Raw genomic sequence first — 15,889 nt, forward strand, 5'->3', positions numbered from 1 at the left:
TGCCATGAATGAATGACTATAAATGTTAACATATGTAGCACTCAAAGCATTAATATGCATGTATGTCTACATGAAACTCTCAAATAAATAGGAACTCTGCATTAAGTGGGTATGAATATGACCTTAGAAACAGACTTTAAAGAAAAAAGTGCTGAGGTTGAGCATAAAGCACGGTGAAATTCAGAATCGGTACAAATGAAGTTTTTCAGAGGTTCAAACACAAACTCTGAAGTGACATACAACAGTGCCTACACCTAACACATAGCAATAGCAGAGAGATTACTGATACTTGCATGCAGTTCACTGACCTAATGCAAAAAGAAAACAGCCCAACTATGACCTCTTCGATATGAAGCCGCATAAAAAAATGGATTTCAACACCGTGAAAACGACTCACATTTTCTGCTGAAAACAATGGAGGGAAAGGTAAAATGTAAAGTGGAGAGGGAATGATATGTCAACAAAGTGATGAAAATCTGATCCATTTTGGAGAGGGAGGGGCTTTTCTCCACATGTTTCAATGGAAACTGTCTAACGCCTTTGGATCGGAGTGAAAACGGGAGGTCGCGCCTCACTGGTCTAGACCTAATCAAAGTACATCTCGGTCAACAGAAGCGGACTGGCTCAGCAAATTTCTGTTAGTGTGAATCTGGCAGTGAGGTCATCACAGGAGTGAGGGGGGTGGGGCCAGGGTGGTTTCTCCGCTGGCGACCGGTGGCTGTTGGGGAGGACCTTCACCTTGCGCTTGCTCTGCGAGGGGCTGGGGCTGGGGGCCGGAGCGGCGCTCGGGGCGGGGCTTGGGCCGGGACTCAGGGGTGGGCTCGAACTGGGCTCAGGGCTGCCGATATTGGCCGAGGCCCTGCGTGCTGCCTCCTCATGTTGCTGGATCTGCTGTTGAATAAGAATGAGCTCCCCAAGCAGACCCTGCCAGGGACGTCACAAGGAGACAAATGTAAAAAAAAAAAAAAACACGGACCACAACAAAGGCAGGCCAAGAGATAACCTGACAGGGAGAGAACCCAACCCCGAGAAAACAAATGGCAAAACAGCAAGAAATCAAATGAAATGGAGTCCAAGGTTTTGCCATGGTTAGGGATGCCTGAACCAGATCACTACAGAGATCAACAACAGATATCAAGGCCAAACTTCAGACCTCATTTCGAACATTATCGCACTGCTTCCTCTGTCCGTCCACAGAGCAAACCTCAAAACTCAAGAGCCAACTGATACCACAACCAGCAACTCTTAATGACACAGCATGTCAATGTGGAGATTTGTGTGTTCTGAACCTCATTAGTTACAAAAGTATGTGTGATGGATACCTACAGAACACTTATTTTATCTCTGTTTTTGAAATTTCATTGTGGACTATTTCAATAGACTATTTCAAACTAACTGAGCAGGCCAACTCTACACAAATAACTGCTACAGATTCACAACAATCTGAGTGAGTGTGCATCATGCCATATAGAAGATTTGGTAATGAGGCAACTAAAACCATTTTATTAACATGAAGTGCTGTCTGCAATGGAGGGAGAAAATAAAGCATTTCACTAAGCGTGAGTTATTAACAGCAGATTGGCATAATAAAAGTTTTGTCTTTACCTTGGTCTACTACTATATCTAACAGCACTTTGCTAACACCTTTGCAATGGTCTTCTGGTCAAACTGAGAGATGCATGAACACATCAAAAAAACTCCAGCATTCAATATAAAGCCACTATTACATCAAGCCAACTAGAAGAAACTCAATGGACCATCTGTGGAGCCAGGTTAGCATTCTAGTATTAGGACAGTATTACATCCATCAGCACAGTTACCACTGGACCTCTCACTGTCTGTGTGAATATAGCTAAACGATCCAGAACAGACTGATTTTTAACATTAGCTCATGGTTGCCTCTTTTCATTTTTGAGTCACAGAGAAATGTAATTACCAGTAGTTCCAAGATGCTCTTCAATGTCTCTGTTCTGTTTGAGCAACTTTTTGTGTGAGCCACCTTGTATATTATTTCCTTTTGGGCTTTCCTCAGCCAGATCCACAAACTCATGTTGCAATTGCCACCATAAAGTATGCAACTGCCACACTGTTAAGTATCTCTTTTCTATTTACTTCTCACTGAGGTTTAAAAGCTAACTCCCAATTCACAATGTGTCATTGGTATCAGACCCATCTCTGATTGGCTCAGAAATGACTTTAGTCTTCAAACATGGAATCACAGCAACATAAGCCTCCTCTTCTCCAAGCCACTTCCAGCTACCCTAGTACTTTCAGCAGTCAGGTCCTAATGAAACTGGCAACAGTACAAATGGACTTCATGTAATAGAGTTCTAAAGGCGACGTTCATTTTTGAAAGGCACGAGGACCCATTCTTAATCTCGCTCGTGGATATAGGAAGAGACAATATCCATGGAAGATGAAATGAGAAGACAACATACATGAGACACAACAACATGAACACAAATACTGCGCTGCTGTCTGAACGCTATCTGGGAACCAATAACGCAACCGCTGGAAAAATGTTGAGAAATGGGAGGTCACATGGGCAAAGCAGGGGCATGGATCAGGCGCAGCTCTTTAAGCGGATTCTCCTGTTACTCATTTTACTGTTTGTCCATCACTTCTGAAATCAGCAGCCAGCTTTTTGTTAAAATCAAGACAGGCATGTTTGGAGACACCAAAGATAAAAGTAGCGTTTGTGCAAAGACTTGCCTTCTTAAACTGCTTCTCACTGCTTTCAGAACCCTGGCTCTCTGTAGCTCTGAATGCAGGTTCTCCGGATGATTCTGAGTTGAAAGAAAAACAAAATTAAGGATTACCTAAAGTGAGAGGTACTCTCATCAATCAAGAAGAAAAAAAAATGGGATTATATGACCAAATGCAAAAACAACAGGCTTACATCTATGCCCCAAGTCAACAACACTTCAGACAAACCCAACAGCTTGGAAAATTCGTTTTGTGAACATTGCTTTCTGGAAAGCAACAGTCTGTATATTATATATACTACCAGTGTATTTCCACTGGTTGGATGTGCCTTACTTCTCTCTGATCTACAGCACTGTTCTGCATGAACCCTACAAAGACGAAGTGGTGCACAGCTTCCCTGCCCTGAATTTCTGCGTCTTTCTGTGGTCTGATGGGTGTGTTCATCAGAAGGTGCCATGACTGTGAGCTGAAAAACAGTCCGTTTCTGTCAGCGCTTTCACAGCCCCTGCTGTGAAGTGACAGTAATCAGCACTGTGTCATGCCTTTCTAGCAGGCAAGCGCAATGGGGAGACGAGAGTGACCAAACTTTTATAGCAAAGTGCAGCTTATATAAGCAGCATTGGAAATCTGGGAAATGGCATGTACAGGCGCAGATAAACACCTGTTATGTCAGCTATGTGTTCTCCATGACCTTGCCCAGAAAAATACTGTCAACAAGGTGCTGTCCATAATGTGCCACCAGAAAGACTGCTGGATTGAAGACAGTTATTACTGATAAGCGCCAGTGAAGCAAAATTTGGTAATGTTGCATTTCCTTTGCCTTCACTGTTCTGCGATTTATTTCTCAAGCAGTCCCACCTGTCGTGACTTCCCTTCACCACCTACTGATATAATCCATTTCAAAATGCTGGTTCTAGTCTACCAGACAGTAAGGAGAACTGCTCAGACTAATCGACGATCAATCATTAGATCACTCCTCTCTGCAACCTCTGGCTGTCCTTCCCTTACTGGGTAGCACATCTGGGTGGTGCCAACTGTCTGTCCTGCCCCAAACATGTTGGAATGAGCTTCCCATAGCGATCAGGACAGCAGGGTCTGATTACTTCTGTAGGGTATGTATTATTGTGCTTTTTCATGTTTACTGCACCATTTCCATATGCACAATAGCACTAGTTATTACAGTACTGCGGGATGAGGTTTTATACATTTCCTTTCTAAGTCTCTACGAAAAAGTGCATTTCCTAAGTGACAATAACAATAACTGTAATGGAATGCTCTACTGGGGTATGACCATCGTAACAGATTTGTGAACTACTTTGGCACTGTTCTCAGCTGGCTGCATCCATCATTGCAAACTACAAGATACTTCAGTGGAAAATATTTTCCAAGCTTTTGAGCAGCAAAGTGTCAAAAGAAGAGGGTCTGCGGAACCCAACAGGATACATTTGATTTGTACAGGAAAGAAAGCCTGCAGAAACACCAGACTTTGAAGAGAAAAAAAGTCAAAGGAGCCAAACTCCATTCAGCCAGAGCCAGCGGGGGAACTCACATTCAACAAGGCAAGACAGACCCAAGACATTTAAACAACAAAATGCTAAATGATATGTGTGTTAGAGGTCAGTAAACAGTATCTGTTGTTACATGCACTACAAACCAGGGGATGACTTGTATCGGTGATCATTGTGAATTTGTTCTAATGTCTTTTCTGTTTTAATTTACAATGGGAACAAAAAGTGTTTTGTACCACTTTGACCAAGAGTATTTTAAATGACTTAACTTTTCATACAGTAGATAAACATAGACCAAACGAGCAGGCAATCATTTGGAGACCTATGGGTATATTGTTCATAATTATCCGCTATACTGAATGTTTTTATTACAGACTGTGGTCTGACATTCCATTGTGCACAACTGAAGATATTTTTTTAATCCAATTGGAGCCCTATTGACAAATGACCATCTGAGATTGCGCTGTGGTAAATGAGAAACCTCCACTTCTTAATGACAGCCATGAACCTCTGTGGGTTGCACAAAAATAACAAACATCAGCTACGGCCAAGAGGCAAATCATTGAAGGAATCATTTGCCTCGGCTTCTCCCAACAGTGAAACGCGGGACCAATTCTGCCGGGTATGGGTCTATTTCTCCCGGCACAACCCCACTATTCCGACCCCAAATCACAGCAACGGGACAACCTGTGGCTGGGTGCGGAACACCCGCAGTGGAAGCGGTGTCAATCGGGTGTGACTTGACCTTTGGAGAGTGCGTCAGGGAGAGGGGTTCTGGTTGTGGGGTTTACACACCTAACAACAGATGCAGACCAGAAGCTCCAATGACTTCACTACCCACACTCATACCTGTGAAGAGTTGGCGGGGAGGGGGTGGGGGGGAAAGGGGAAGAACAAAAATCATAAGGTGGAAACAAAGGGAGAAAACGCACCGAGTCAAAGTGTCATGGCAGCACACAGCGTGGCCTTGCCAAACGAGTCAGCTGCATGTCAGAGCCATGTGAGCAGCATTGCAAGCAGAGACTCTAGCAGTGGTGTTCATTCCTGGTCCTCAAATGTGCCATTAAGCCAACAGGCAAGTGACAGCTGGAACGACAAGCGATTTCGACTCCCATCCAAAACAAGCCATTAAGACCAGAGACCTGTGGCTACCCAGATGGACACCACTGCTCAGCAGTCATTCAGCTTGAATGACCAACTGTTCTTTTATGCATACTGCGTGTTATCGTTCCAAGCAAACACACAATATATTGCTGCGGTATTATCATTCCACCACAAGCTAATGTTCAGTCTACCCCTACTTAAAAAGACAGATTTGGTTGTGAAATATAAAATAGTATAAATGTGTTGTTCTTTGATCACAATGAATAAAAACCCTACATTTATAAATTAATATTTATTTTTATTTTTATTTTTATTATCACCATGGAAACCATTTCTTCATTCTGTTTATTTTTTATTTTGGTGCCTACAAGATCAAAATACTTGCTCTAGTCCTAATAATATTACAAGAAATATTAAATAAAAACCTAAATTAGGATTTTCATGCTCTTTGTGTTTTGTTAACACTTTGTTACACAAGGCCATAGAAACACAGAAAGTGTTTTTTTTTGATAAATAGAACTTTATGCAGGTCTGAAAAAGTCATATGCTACTCTTGCACTGCATTGGCTCAAGTATGTAATACTAGACACTCATTACAATTTCCAGACATAGCTGGTGTTTGGAGCATGTGTGTTGACCTGTCAGCGAACTGGTAAATACCGGAATTACCTTTTTGTGAAAGGGGCACTGCTCTCCACCTTCAGACAACAACTTTAAGCAAACATGTAATGGTTCTACTTTATGAATGGGTTTGAATTATCTGTTTGTCCACGACAGTGACGTATGTTCGAGATCAATGAACTCTGACTGGCTAGACAGCTGTTCAGCCACTTGGCTCCTCTACTAGTAACCTCAATGATGGACTGAAATGACTTCACCTCCACATAACTGCAACAGAGCAGTGCTACCAACCATTTGAGAGGAGGCTCCTGAGGAAGGTGAAGTTCTCCCCGATCTTCTCCAGGTCAGGCAGAAGCTTGGCCAGTTCCTCCATGTCGGGTAGTGCATTGGCAATTTTCTCTTCATGAGGAAAACAAAAATGTCATTCACCGAAGTTATACCTTCTTACCATTCCATTTCTAATCGCTAGAGCCTAGATCTCCCTCAGGACTGTATATCAGAGACTTACTGTATCTCTGGACTAAAGTGAATCAGGTCTATTTCCAATTCCTGTCACTTTGTGCCAGGTGGTCAGACATTATTTTTCAGTGACAATTAATGACCAAACAAGAACATTTCATTATATGTATCAATCCAGCAAATAAAGGCAACACACAATTTAGCTTGCATTACTCACTGGTCCTGGAGTCGTTGCTGTACAAAAGTTAAAGTAACCAGGTTGTGGTGTGGCAGCTATAATCTGCCATTGTACCCAAGGCCCGGGACAGTCAACGTACCTAGGTCGACATGCTCATTTAGCTCCCAGATGAAATCGGGCACGATCCACGCGTATTCACTAAAATCAGGCAGCATGTCCTTCCATTCTTCATAGGTCTGAAAGACAGGAAGAGGACTGTGGGCCTTTGTTGTTTGTACCAATTCTGACTCAAAGAAACACTCAAATCACCCAGTGAAAGTGTAAACTCAGTTCTACTGAGAGCATCTGAGGGATGACATGAGTGAAGTGTTGATTAGGGCAATGAATCTTCCCATATTCCACCACCTCCTCTGCTCATCCAACATTTCATCTGAGAATCAAGACACCTTCCCACGAGACAAGATGCGCATCAGTCTCCCACCAATCATGGGCAAAAACTGACAGATATTTCCAAGAGGAAAACATGAATGACAGCAAATGCTTTTAAAGAGCATGTGAATCACAAAACAAGTCCCATCTGCTCACCATATGAGGGCCTGGCTCGAAACCTGCGTAGAGTTTATTTAGTGACTTGCAGTACAGTGGCACGTGGGCCGTGCTGAGGGGACTGACATACTGAAAGGAGCAATAGCACCCTCATGGCAGGAAATTTAAGTCACTGCATGTCTTTCAGCAAACTAATCACAGTGAAGGTTTAAACCCAGATGGGATGCAAATCCTATTTGCAAAAACTAAAACAACAAAAAGAAAATCTCTTGTAGTACTGAGTGGACAATTTGAAACATACGAACATTTATCGAGAATGAAGTAAATAGATCACAACAGGTCACTCAGACCATGTTTAATATGAGTGGGCAGGACTGCCTTGCTTCTCTCCTCTTGAGGAGAGGCAGAAGGTAGAGGTGTAGGAGAGTTGTGTAAAACCAGACTGTCTGAACTGAAAACAGAGGTGCCAGATGGCAGTACCACATCCAGGTCCGTCACTGGGAAAAATGGCACATTGGCAATGGCCACCATTTTTTATATTTTTTGGAATTATTCAGTGAATCCACAACTTTGCAGTGCGTGGGTGAATGCACAACCCACTTCTATTAAAAACAAATGCACAAAAAACAAGGCCATTCTGGTACATCAGAGCATGCTTTCAACCCGTCCCTTTTCACCAAAAGGACTAGAGAGGACTACCTCACCCCAGCTGGCACTCATTCAGCTCTGAATGTGTGTTATAATACAAACTTCTCAACACCTCACAGCTCAACCGCTCCTTGTTTACATTTCTTTATTCTCTACCTTTGGCCGGATATCATGCTGTATGCAGAGCTCAAAAAAAACGCTACTGCACTCTGAAATGAGGTGCTTGCTTATTTTGCACTGATTCAATTAAAACTGAGGGTAATCACTGAAACTCTAGCACAGCTGAAGTCAGCGCTGATGCTAAAAGCAACTTTTTGGAATGACAATAATCCATTTCAGTTGTGGACCTAGGAAGCAGAGCATGTTACACCTGACACCACCTTGCCAGGCAGTGCCCACCTGCGGCTGTGTCAAAAGATTGATTTTAGTGATGCTCTACCTTTTTGGCAGTGTAGCCTCCTCCGACGGCAGAGCCCAGCAGAATGTAGCGCAGCTTAAGGAGCCTGGAGGCCAGCCGGGCCACCCAGAAGGTGCGATGCTGCTGGTAGCCGTGGCCTCCCAGAGGAGGCCTGGCGGGGCGCATGGGCAGTCGGGACAGAGAGGTGAAATAGCGCGCGGCTGAGCGGTGTGGGGGGTGCTGAGGATTAGAGTACCGGTGATGGATAGCCCGGGACAGAGGGTGCAGTTTCTGCAGGGGCATGCGGAACCTCACTCCCATGTTGGCGGGTACCAGGTTCCTGCAGGCCAAACTGGTGGGGGGAAGGAAAGGCAATGAGGTTTATCCTGGTCTTGCATCTCAAGTTCGAATGTACCATGAGCTACATTTAATGGCTTGTCCTACATGTGAAATAAAACAGGAACCTGGTCAAAGTGGACTAAAAATATCCCTGACAGTCCTTTCAGTTCAACATCTTCAACTAAAAATGTATGCTTAATAATACAGCAAATTATATCCCTTTCTGTATTTAATTGGAAATGTTTAAATGATGACTTCTACGGTGGCTTGTCACACAATAAAGTGAATGGACAGCAGATAGGTGCTTCAACAGTATTTGCTTATCTACACTTACATAGCTTGCAATATAATGCAAATGATGTTAGATCATTTAACCTAGTCTAACATAGATTAAGGTACATACCCAAATTACCTTTAAAAACAGAGAATTAGTTATAGAGGTCCTATAGATTTAAGGATGACACATCTAACTTCCACAGAAGCACACTTCCTTCATTTTGATCTTGGAGATGTGTCAATTTCACAATCGAAATTTTTCGGGGAAGGTTCAATAATACTGGTGGGCGACGCACTGTAAACTAGTAAACTTTAAAAGCATAATATCCTTTAATAACTTGCCAGACATCCAGTCACACCAATCAGCACAATTAGTTAGCTAGCTACACCTATCAATGTTGCTGTAAAAATTCTGCAAGTCTTGGTAAGAAGTTTAATTAGATAGATAGCTGGCGAGCTCGCTGACTAAATTACATTATTGTTAAGCTGCAATATTAAATGTAGCCGGCCAGCACCGGTCTAATGATCTCTCAGTGAAATTCAAAATCAAGTCAAGCTGCCTGTGTTTGCAGACTGTGTGCATTAAGAGGTCTGGTTAACTACATATTTAATAAATACACTTATGGACACATGCATTTCTCTCGCTTACGATTGTCATTCGCCAACACCTGCTTATTTCACTGGTCAACTCATATTACTGATCTAGACTAATTACCTAATCAGACCATTTTTGTTGAGGTTAGCTCATCTGCGACCACTCTCCCGAGCTAGAGGAACCTATGCATTTCACCTTGCTGATATAACTAGCTAGCCAACATGTTTAGCTACCAAGCTAGTTCAGCAGCTAGCCACATTCCCTTCCATAACCAACCCTACTCCTACCAGCTATCTGATTAGCTACTGTCCTCATGCCTCTTTTAATGGACAAAACCATTAGCCAGCAAGCTAACTAGCAACCTACATTTATAAAATTCGCTTACCAAGAGACTTCAGTTCCGGCTCGTAACATAATGCTACGAACAAGTCGGGATGAGTGTCAGGTGTGATTATATTTCCTCTTTATATTTCAGATCATTCTTAATTTTGGATCACATCAGCTAGCTAACTAGCTGACTTAGCTGTGTGGCTAACAAGGACACAGCAAGTAACCGACTGACTGTGATACTTCCTGTAAATCAGTCCAGCCAAGAAATATTTCCCGACCTGAAACAATTACCCTGCTCTACGTTCCGCCGTTCAAACACCTTAGCGCAAACGTGGAATAGGAGTAGTTTATCATCATAAATGCAATTGTTACTCTATCGTTATTTCAAATTTAACACCTTAGACGTGACGATCCTGAACTGAATACACACGTATTCAACGTTTTGGTTTTGAGTCTATGGGTATAGTAAGATATGGCGAGAGGGATATTGTCCTTGCGTGAGTTCAGCATATATACGAAAGATGGAGAGAGCTATAATTTCAATTATGTAAACAAGTGACCAGACGCTTGAATCCCAGAAGGGTACCGCGATTGAATTCAAATGTTACTGAATTTTTTCCCCGCTGATTCAAAGGTAAATTGTAAACGAAGGTATTCACGCATATGAAAATCCCAGCATGTCAGTTAATGTCTAATGACAAATAACAGATTGAATCAGATTATTAATTTTAATAACATTAAGGGAATAGTTTATGTCAAAGATAAATAAAACAGGGCAACATAAGAAATGCAATTAATGTGGATGTCAATATTGGGATGCATAAGCAACTGTAGTTTCATTCCATTTTACTTACTACGACATAATGCTGGATCACTTTGCCATCTGTTAAATTACAATTTGACAGAAATATAACCACAAGACAGCTGTGTTTTTTGCCATAACATCCCAGTGGGCTTTAAAAAGGCAGAAATGTGGGTTATCAGGTTCCTCCTGATCCACTTTCTTTCAGTGGTAGTCATCACAATGTAAGTCAGCCAGGTGACAACTTGTATGTGTCTGTATGACTGATATAACCTTTAGTTTTCTAAAAAACTGGAAAAAAAAACTGGAAAGGCAAAACCACATCCATTTTCTCATCACCAATATCATTTAAAGAAATCCAACATCAATGTTTTATTTAAATAACCACATTTATTCAAAAAGAAAAAAAGTCAGCCATAATTAGAAATACAGTTCTGAGTAAAGAAATACAAACAAAAATAAATAAAAAATAAATTACAGGTAGAAAAATCTGCAAGTTATGTACATTTTCCTGCAAAACTGATTACTTTTGAAAACCTCAGGTGAGAGTATGGGGAAAAGTAAGCACGCTTTAGCTCAACATTTTTTTTTACAATAAATCCATACACAGAAAACAAAACAAAACAAAAAACCATTTATCAAATGAAATTCTTTATTTTTTAGTTTTACTTTACTTTTTACAAGTACAAACATTTCCCTGAGGAAACAAAACCAAAAGAAGTTTTAAAGACCCAATGCTGACCTATTTTTGCAGCCAAGCCTAACTCCTTCTGAAGTTCTCGTTAAATGCTCTCAGCAGAATTTAATTACAATGATGATTTCTGAGTGGGATATCAATTGTTTCACATACTGTACCTTTCAATGAACAGTGTTCAAATCTGTAAAGGGATGCAACGTTTATCCAAGCCCACCACATCTCAAAGGCAAGAACTCAAACCATTAGTCCTAAAGTAAAACTATTAGAAGTCCCCATCTGCACTTTAAAGGTGATCAGTTGGGTTAAAAAATGTGAAGGTGCAGCTGATAAACAGATGTACTGACTAGTTTTCCTCTTACAGCAACAGTCCCTTCTATATGAAAGACAGTAAACAGGTAAAACATCCCCAGCATTATGTAGTCTACAGCCTATGAAGTATTTAATCAGACCACATGATTACACTGTCCAAAAACAGCAACCATATACAATTACTTTCATTTACTCTCCCAAACCCAAAAGCACTGTTTTATGACATCTTTTGCAAAAGCTATATACAATATTGTTAGTCCAAACTTGAGAATGCCTGACCAGAATAAGTTCTTAGTTTGGCAGGCGGTTTTGAATTGCTTCAGTACTATCCCTTGTAGCATTCATCGAGATTCCCTGCAACAAGGATTCAATTACATCAGGGTTACTCCTGGTCTCGAGGGCCTAAATCCAGCAATTTTAGCAGCCGTCATTGAGCAACAGCAGTCTCAGGAACAGGAAGAGTAGCTACTACAGGACAATCGTTAGTTCAGTGGTTATGAGCTGGGCTGGAATGAAAGCCTGGTAACAATGACATCTGCCAAGGTAACTCCCCAAAAGTCATACATTGAATGGATGAGAAACAATGCTAATTTGACACATTTCTTAAAATATTTTAATAAATATCAGCTATTGTTTACCTCCCATCACAGATGCATCTCGATTTGAAAATTTTCAGTGACATTTACTGCACAAATTATCTTATAAATACCCCATGAAGCCTCCCTTCAAAACCAGGATATACATATAATATGCATTCTTCTAGCCTTGTGTTCTGTAACATTTATAGAAATAACACACTAAATGAATCTAGAAAGCACAAAAATGAATAGGTGTTTGATTGCAACAAACTACAACCAAACAGTACCAAAAGAAAATTAAAACATAAACTACTGCCCTTACAAAAATAAAACAAGAAAGTAAATTCAGATATCTTACACATTTATTTAACAATGCAGTATCAACATTTTAGAGCTAACTGTAACACATTGGGTAAATGTACATCTCAAACATATACAGACAGAATCAAAATTCTAATACCATTGACATTAACATACTGAAATATTCTACCCCACGACATGGGGTTACTATAAAGGTTATAAATAGACCATTGGGCAATGAGAAATCATTCAATTATGACAGTTTTGTAATGTCTTAAGAACCTTATTATGTCTATCCTCTACAGCTCTCCTTTTCTCCACGTTACAGAGCAGAAACTGAAATGTTTTCAAGATATCCTTGGGGAATCTACAAAACCATCTCTCTCTCTCTCACACACACACACACACACACACACACACACATACACATACATACACACATACACACATACACACACACACTTTGCAAGTATCATTCCTTGTTTATAGGTGAAGGCTAAAACAAGAGTAACTTCAAAAAGGTGAAATGAATTTAATGCACAGTTGCATTATCAGAATAAAATTACAACTACAGCCCACAACTACAGCTCACTTCAAAGGAAATCAGGTATCAAACATCAGTGTGCCCTAAGCCATGTGAAAGAAAGAGGGGAAAAAAAAAACAGTACACGCCATTTTAAACATAAGTCAAGGCACCACTGGATTTTGACAAATTGACTGACTCACACACAAACATATATATATGACGTCAAGAAAAGTATAACTGTGTTCAGATCTGGTGTGTAGTCCACAGATTCAGACAGATGGTGACAGTGGTGATGGGAGAGGCAAAATACACATATCCTCCACAGCCTTTTCTACTGCTCAGTATCTGAACATTGTTCTGTGAATTGTATTCAGAATTTGCTTCATCTTGTAGTACTTTACTGGCACTTTCAATCTTGAATTGTTGATTACTTCAGACAAAAAAAGAACTGCGCCAATAGTAAATACATAATCTGAAACTTGGTTTATGTCATTAAAATTTGCAGACAAAAACAACATAAAGCATATGTTTAAAGGCCCTCTGCTTTTTTGATAACCGTAACATTAAAATGATTGTAGATTTTTCTAATGGTTTTATTCAGTTGCTGTTTTTCAAGTAGCTACTTGGAACAATAGATTATTCCAGTACATACATATAAAACTTTTACAGAACCAAACTGTGGAAGAGGGTGCTGAGATGTCAGTGAAACAGTGAATGAAATGTCACCAAAAGTGACCAACTGCACAATTAACACAACTGAATAAACCTAAATAAATTAGTCATATTCATTGAGGAAAAGAATAAACACATTACTTTCAGTCACACACCAATACCAGTGATCGGTGACTGATTTGCATATTTTAGTGACACCTCATTAAAATACAGGATATAATAATTACTCTGAATTTGATTTAGAATACTATGTCTTAATCTGACAGTTGGGAAATGGATCAAAGACTTTAAAACGGAATATGACTAACTTTTGATGAGCACAAATGACAACCAGATGGTTATGTGATATACAATGATCAATGGCAACACAAGAAGAGGGCTGATTTCACAAAGTTGAGTTCTATGAGAGACTAGGTCAAGGCTTAGGCTTGTAGATACTTGACGCAGCATGCCGCTGGAGGAAAGTTACATGAAGCTGCCCACACTGCATATGGAGCATGCAATGCAAGTAAATACAAGGAGCGGATTCGGCGGACTAGTCAAGTGCGCAGGAGCCGTGTGTCTGCAAGCCTGCGCAGGACCACAGCGGATATTTAGCCCTTTTGACGGCCCCGTGAATGGTGCTCGCCCTCTGCCCATCTGCGCCCTCCGCATGCCGCAACCTTCGCTGACATCCTTCGGTATCTCCGCACACTGCCTGACGGAACCGCCCCGCCCCGATCTACCGCGTCCCCAGCAATGGCTGCCTGTTGAAACCGTTGAAAGAGCACGGCAATGCTTTGGCCCTTTGCGATCATCATACCTCTATTGTTCTTCCATGGGAAGAAATAGAAAAAAAAGAAGGGTTACAATTACATACTTTTTAAAAAACGGGCTGCAGAGGTCATGTGAGCCACAGTGTGCTGTAATCTCGTAGCATCAGCGGTGGTTCTGAGTGCAGTGACTGATAGCTGTGATGGTGCACAGCTTCTGGCCATTGGGAGACATAGCATAAAACATTTTAATGACGTTTCTGCAATGTTGCAGTCACGGGACACAACAGTATTACAGTGGCTTTGCAAGTTTTTTTTACATTACTGGTAGCCGGGCTCATGTTTCCCCACAGTTTAACGTCACCTTTAACTTCCAATGATGCTTTTGAATTGACTGAGGGAAAAGAGCATATACATACTCTAGACTATTTTTCTTTTTCAGCTTTGGGCATCTTCCTATATTAAAAAGCAATCACGTTGCAGAACACATACATCTGCGCCAGAACAAGCGATCACGCAGTTCCCAGCATGTGAGTGCGACAGCCCTGCAGCTTTACAGTGTGAGGGATTACAGCAGCAATGAGACAGGAGGGGCTGAGCAGAGCACGCTCTTCATGGCCCGCGTGTCCCTGGGGCCGTGCTGGGAACAGGGCTAGCCGTCCAACCTGTAGACACCACGTGCCTCTGTGCTTAACACACACAACCCTTTTGATCATCACACAACCTTTCAGTTTCAAGTCTCTTCGCTGAAGTATCTTTTTTTGTTTTCCTTTTTGGTAATGTCTGCCCAGATAAGAGGGGTGGTGGTGGGGGTGGGGGACACTACGAGGCGGACATGATTTGGTATGAGCCATTCTCGGGACAGGGGGGCGCTTTGGCCTCAGTGGTGGTCTTGGGTTTGGGGGGCCAGTCAGGGTCGACCCGCAGCTCCTGGGCCAGGTGCATGTAGCGTGCTTTCGGGCTCTTCCTCCTTCGGCAGCATAGCCAGGAAAGGCATTTGGACCCCCACAGGTCAATGCCCGTCTGCATGTGCCGCACGATGACAGCAAATGGGAAAAACAAAAAACAAACACAAAAGTGTTGCATTTTCACTTGCTCTTTCAGTGTTTGCCTTTGATTAATTAATTCCTTCAGCTGCTCACACATTATTCCATAAATTGGTTTCTTGTTTAATCAAGGCTTCAAGAGTCACAAAAATTTTTTATGAGGCATGCAATACGTCACAAAATGTAAAGGGAGATATAGTGGTTTTCAATATTTCTGTGATGTGCAACCTCTTTGTCAAGCCAATACTGATGCCGGGTAAGACTCATTTGCCTCAAGTATTCAACTTCATTTGAGTCAAGAGCTGTCACCAAATATCCAGTAGTTCTCAAGCCATGCAAACCAGCAAATCACTGTATTTGGGGGGTCAAGATATTTCACTACATATCACCATATTTCACTTTATATCAAGGACCCCTTAAAATTAAATAAGGTGAGTTTCAAAATGAATAGAATATTTCATAAGTAGTCAATCCCTCAATGAGTCTTTATAAAGCCATTC

The 15,889-nt window shown here is 41.3% G+C and overlaps 2 protein-coding genes across 7 annotated transcripts in view; both read right to left on the reverse strand.

Annotated features, from left to right (window-relative positions):
- opa1 (OPA1 mitochondrial dynamin like GTPase) overlaps positions 1–9,945 on the reverse strand; it is a 40,390-nt gene extending 30,445 nt beyond the window's left edge. Inside the window, exons 1-7 of one of the 4 annotated variants that reach the window (XM_036522125.1) lie at positions 9,763–9,945; positions 8,210–8,519; positions 6,716–6,812; positions 6,231–6,338; positions 5,010–5,063; positions 2,713–2,786; positions 739–924 (exon numbers count right to left, since the gene is read on the reverse strand). In XM_036522125.1, the coding sequence (XP_036378018.1) occupies positions 739–924; positions 2,713–2,786; positions 5,010–5,063; positions 6,231–6,338; positions 6,716–6,812; positions 8,210–8,519; positions 9,763–9,791 (858 nt within the window). In that variant the 5' untranslated portion in view covers positions 9,792–9,945. The remainder of the gene's footprint in view (positions 1–738; positions 925–2,712; positions 2,787–5,009; positions 5,064–6,230; positions 6,339–6,715; positions 6,813–8,209; positions 8,520–9,762) is intronic. The other 3 variants (XM_036522126.1, XM_036522127.1, XM_036522128.1) reach the window with 3 other exon arrangements.
- Positions 9,946–11,200: 1,255 nt separating this feature from the next.
- The window catches only part of atp13a3 (ATPase 13A3), a 43,282-nt gene continuing 38,593 nt past the window's right edge, over positions 11,201–15,889 (reverse strand). For all 3 annotated transcript variants that reach the window (XM_036516097.1, XM_036516104.1, XM_036516090.1), the window contains one exon: positions 11,201–15,366. In XM_036516097.1, coding sequence (XP_036371990.1) covers positions 15,166–15,366 — 201 coding nt within the window. In that variant the 3' untranslated portion in view covers positions 11,201–15,165. The remainder of the gene's footprint in view (positions 15,367–15,889) is intronic.

This window comes from Megalops cyprinoides, chromosome 2, assembly GCF_013368585.1.
Source record: "Megalops cyprinoides isolate fMegCyp1 chromosome 2, fMegCyp1.pri, whole genome shotgun sequence".
NCBI lineage: Eukaryota > Metazoa > Chordata > Actinopteri > Elopiformes > Megalopidae > Megalops > Megalops cyprinoides.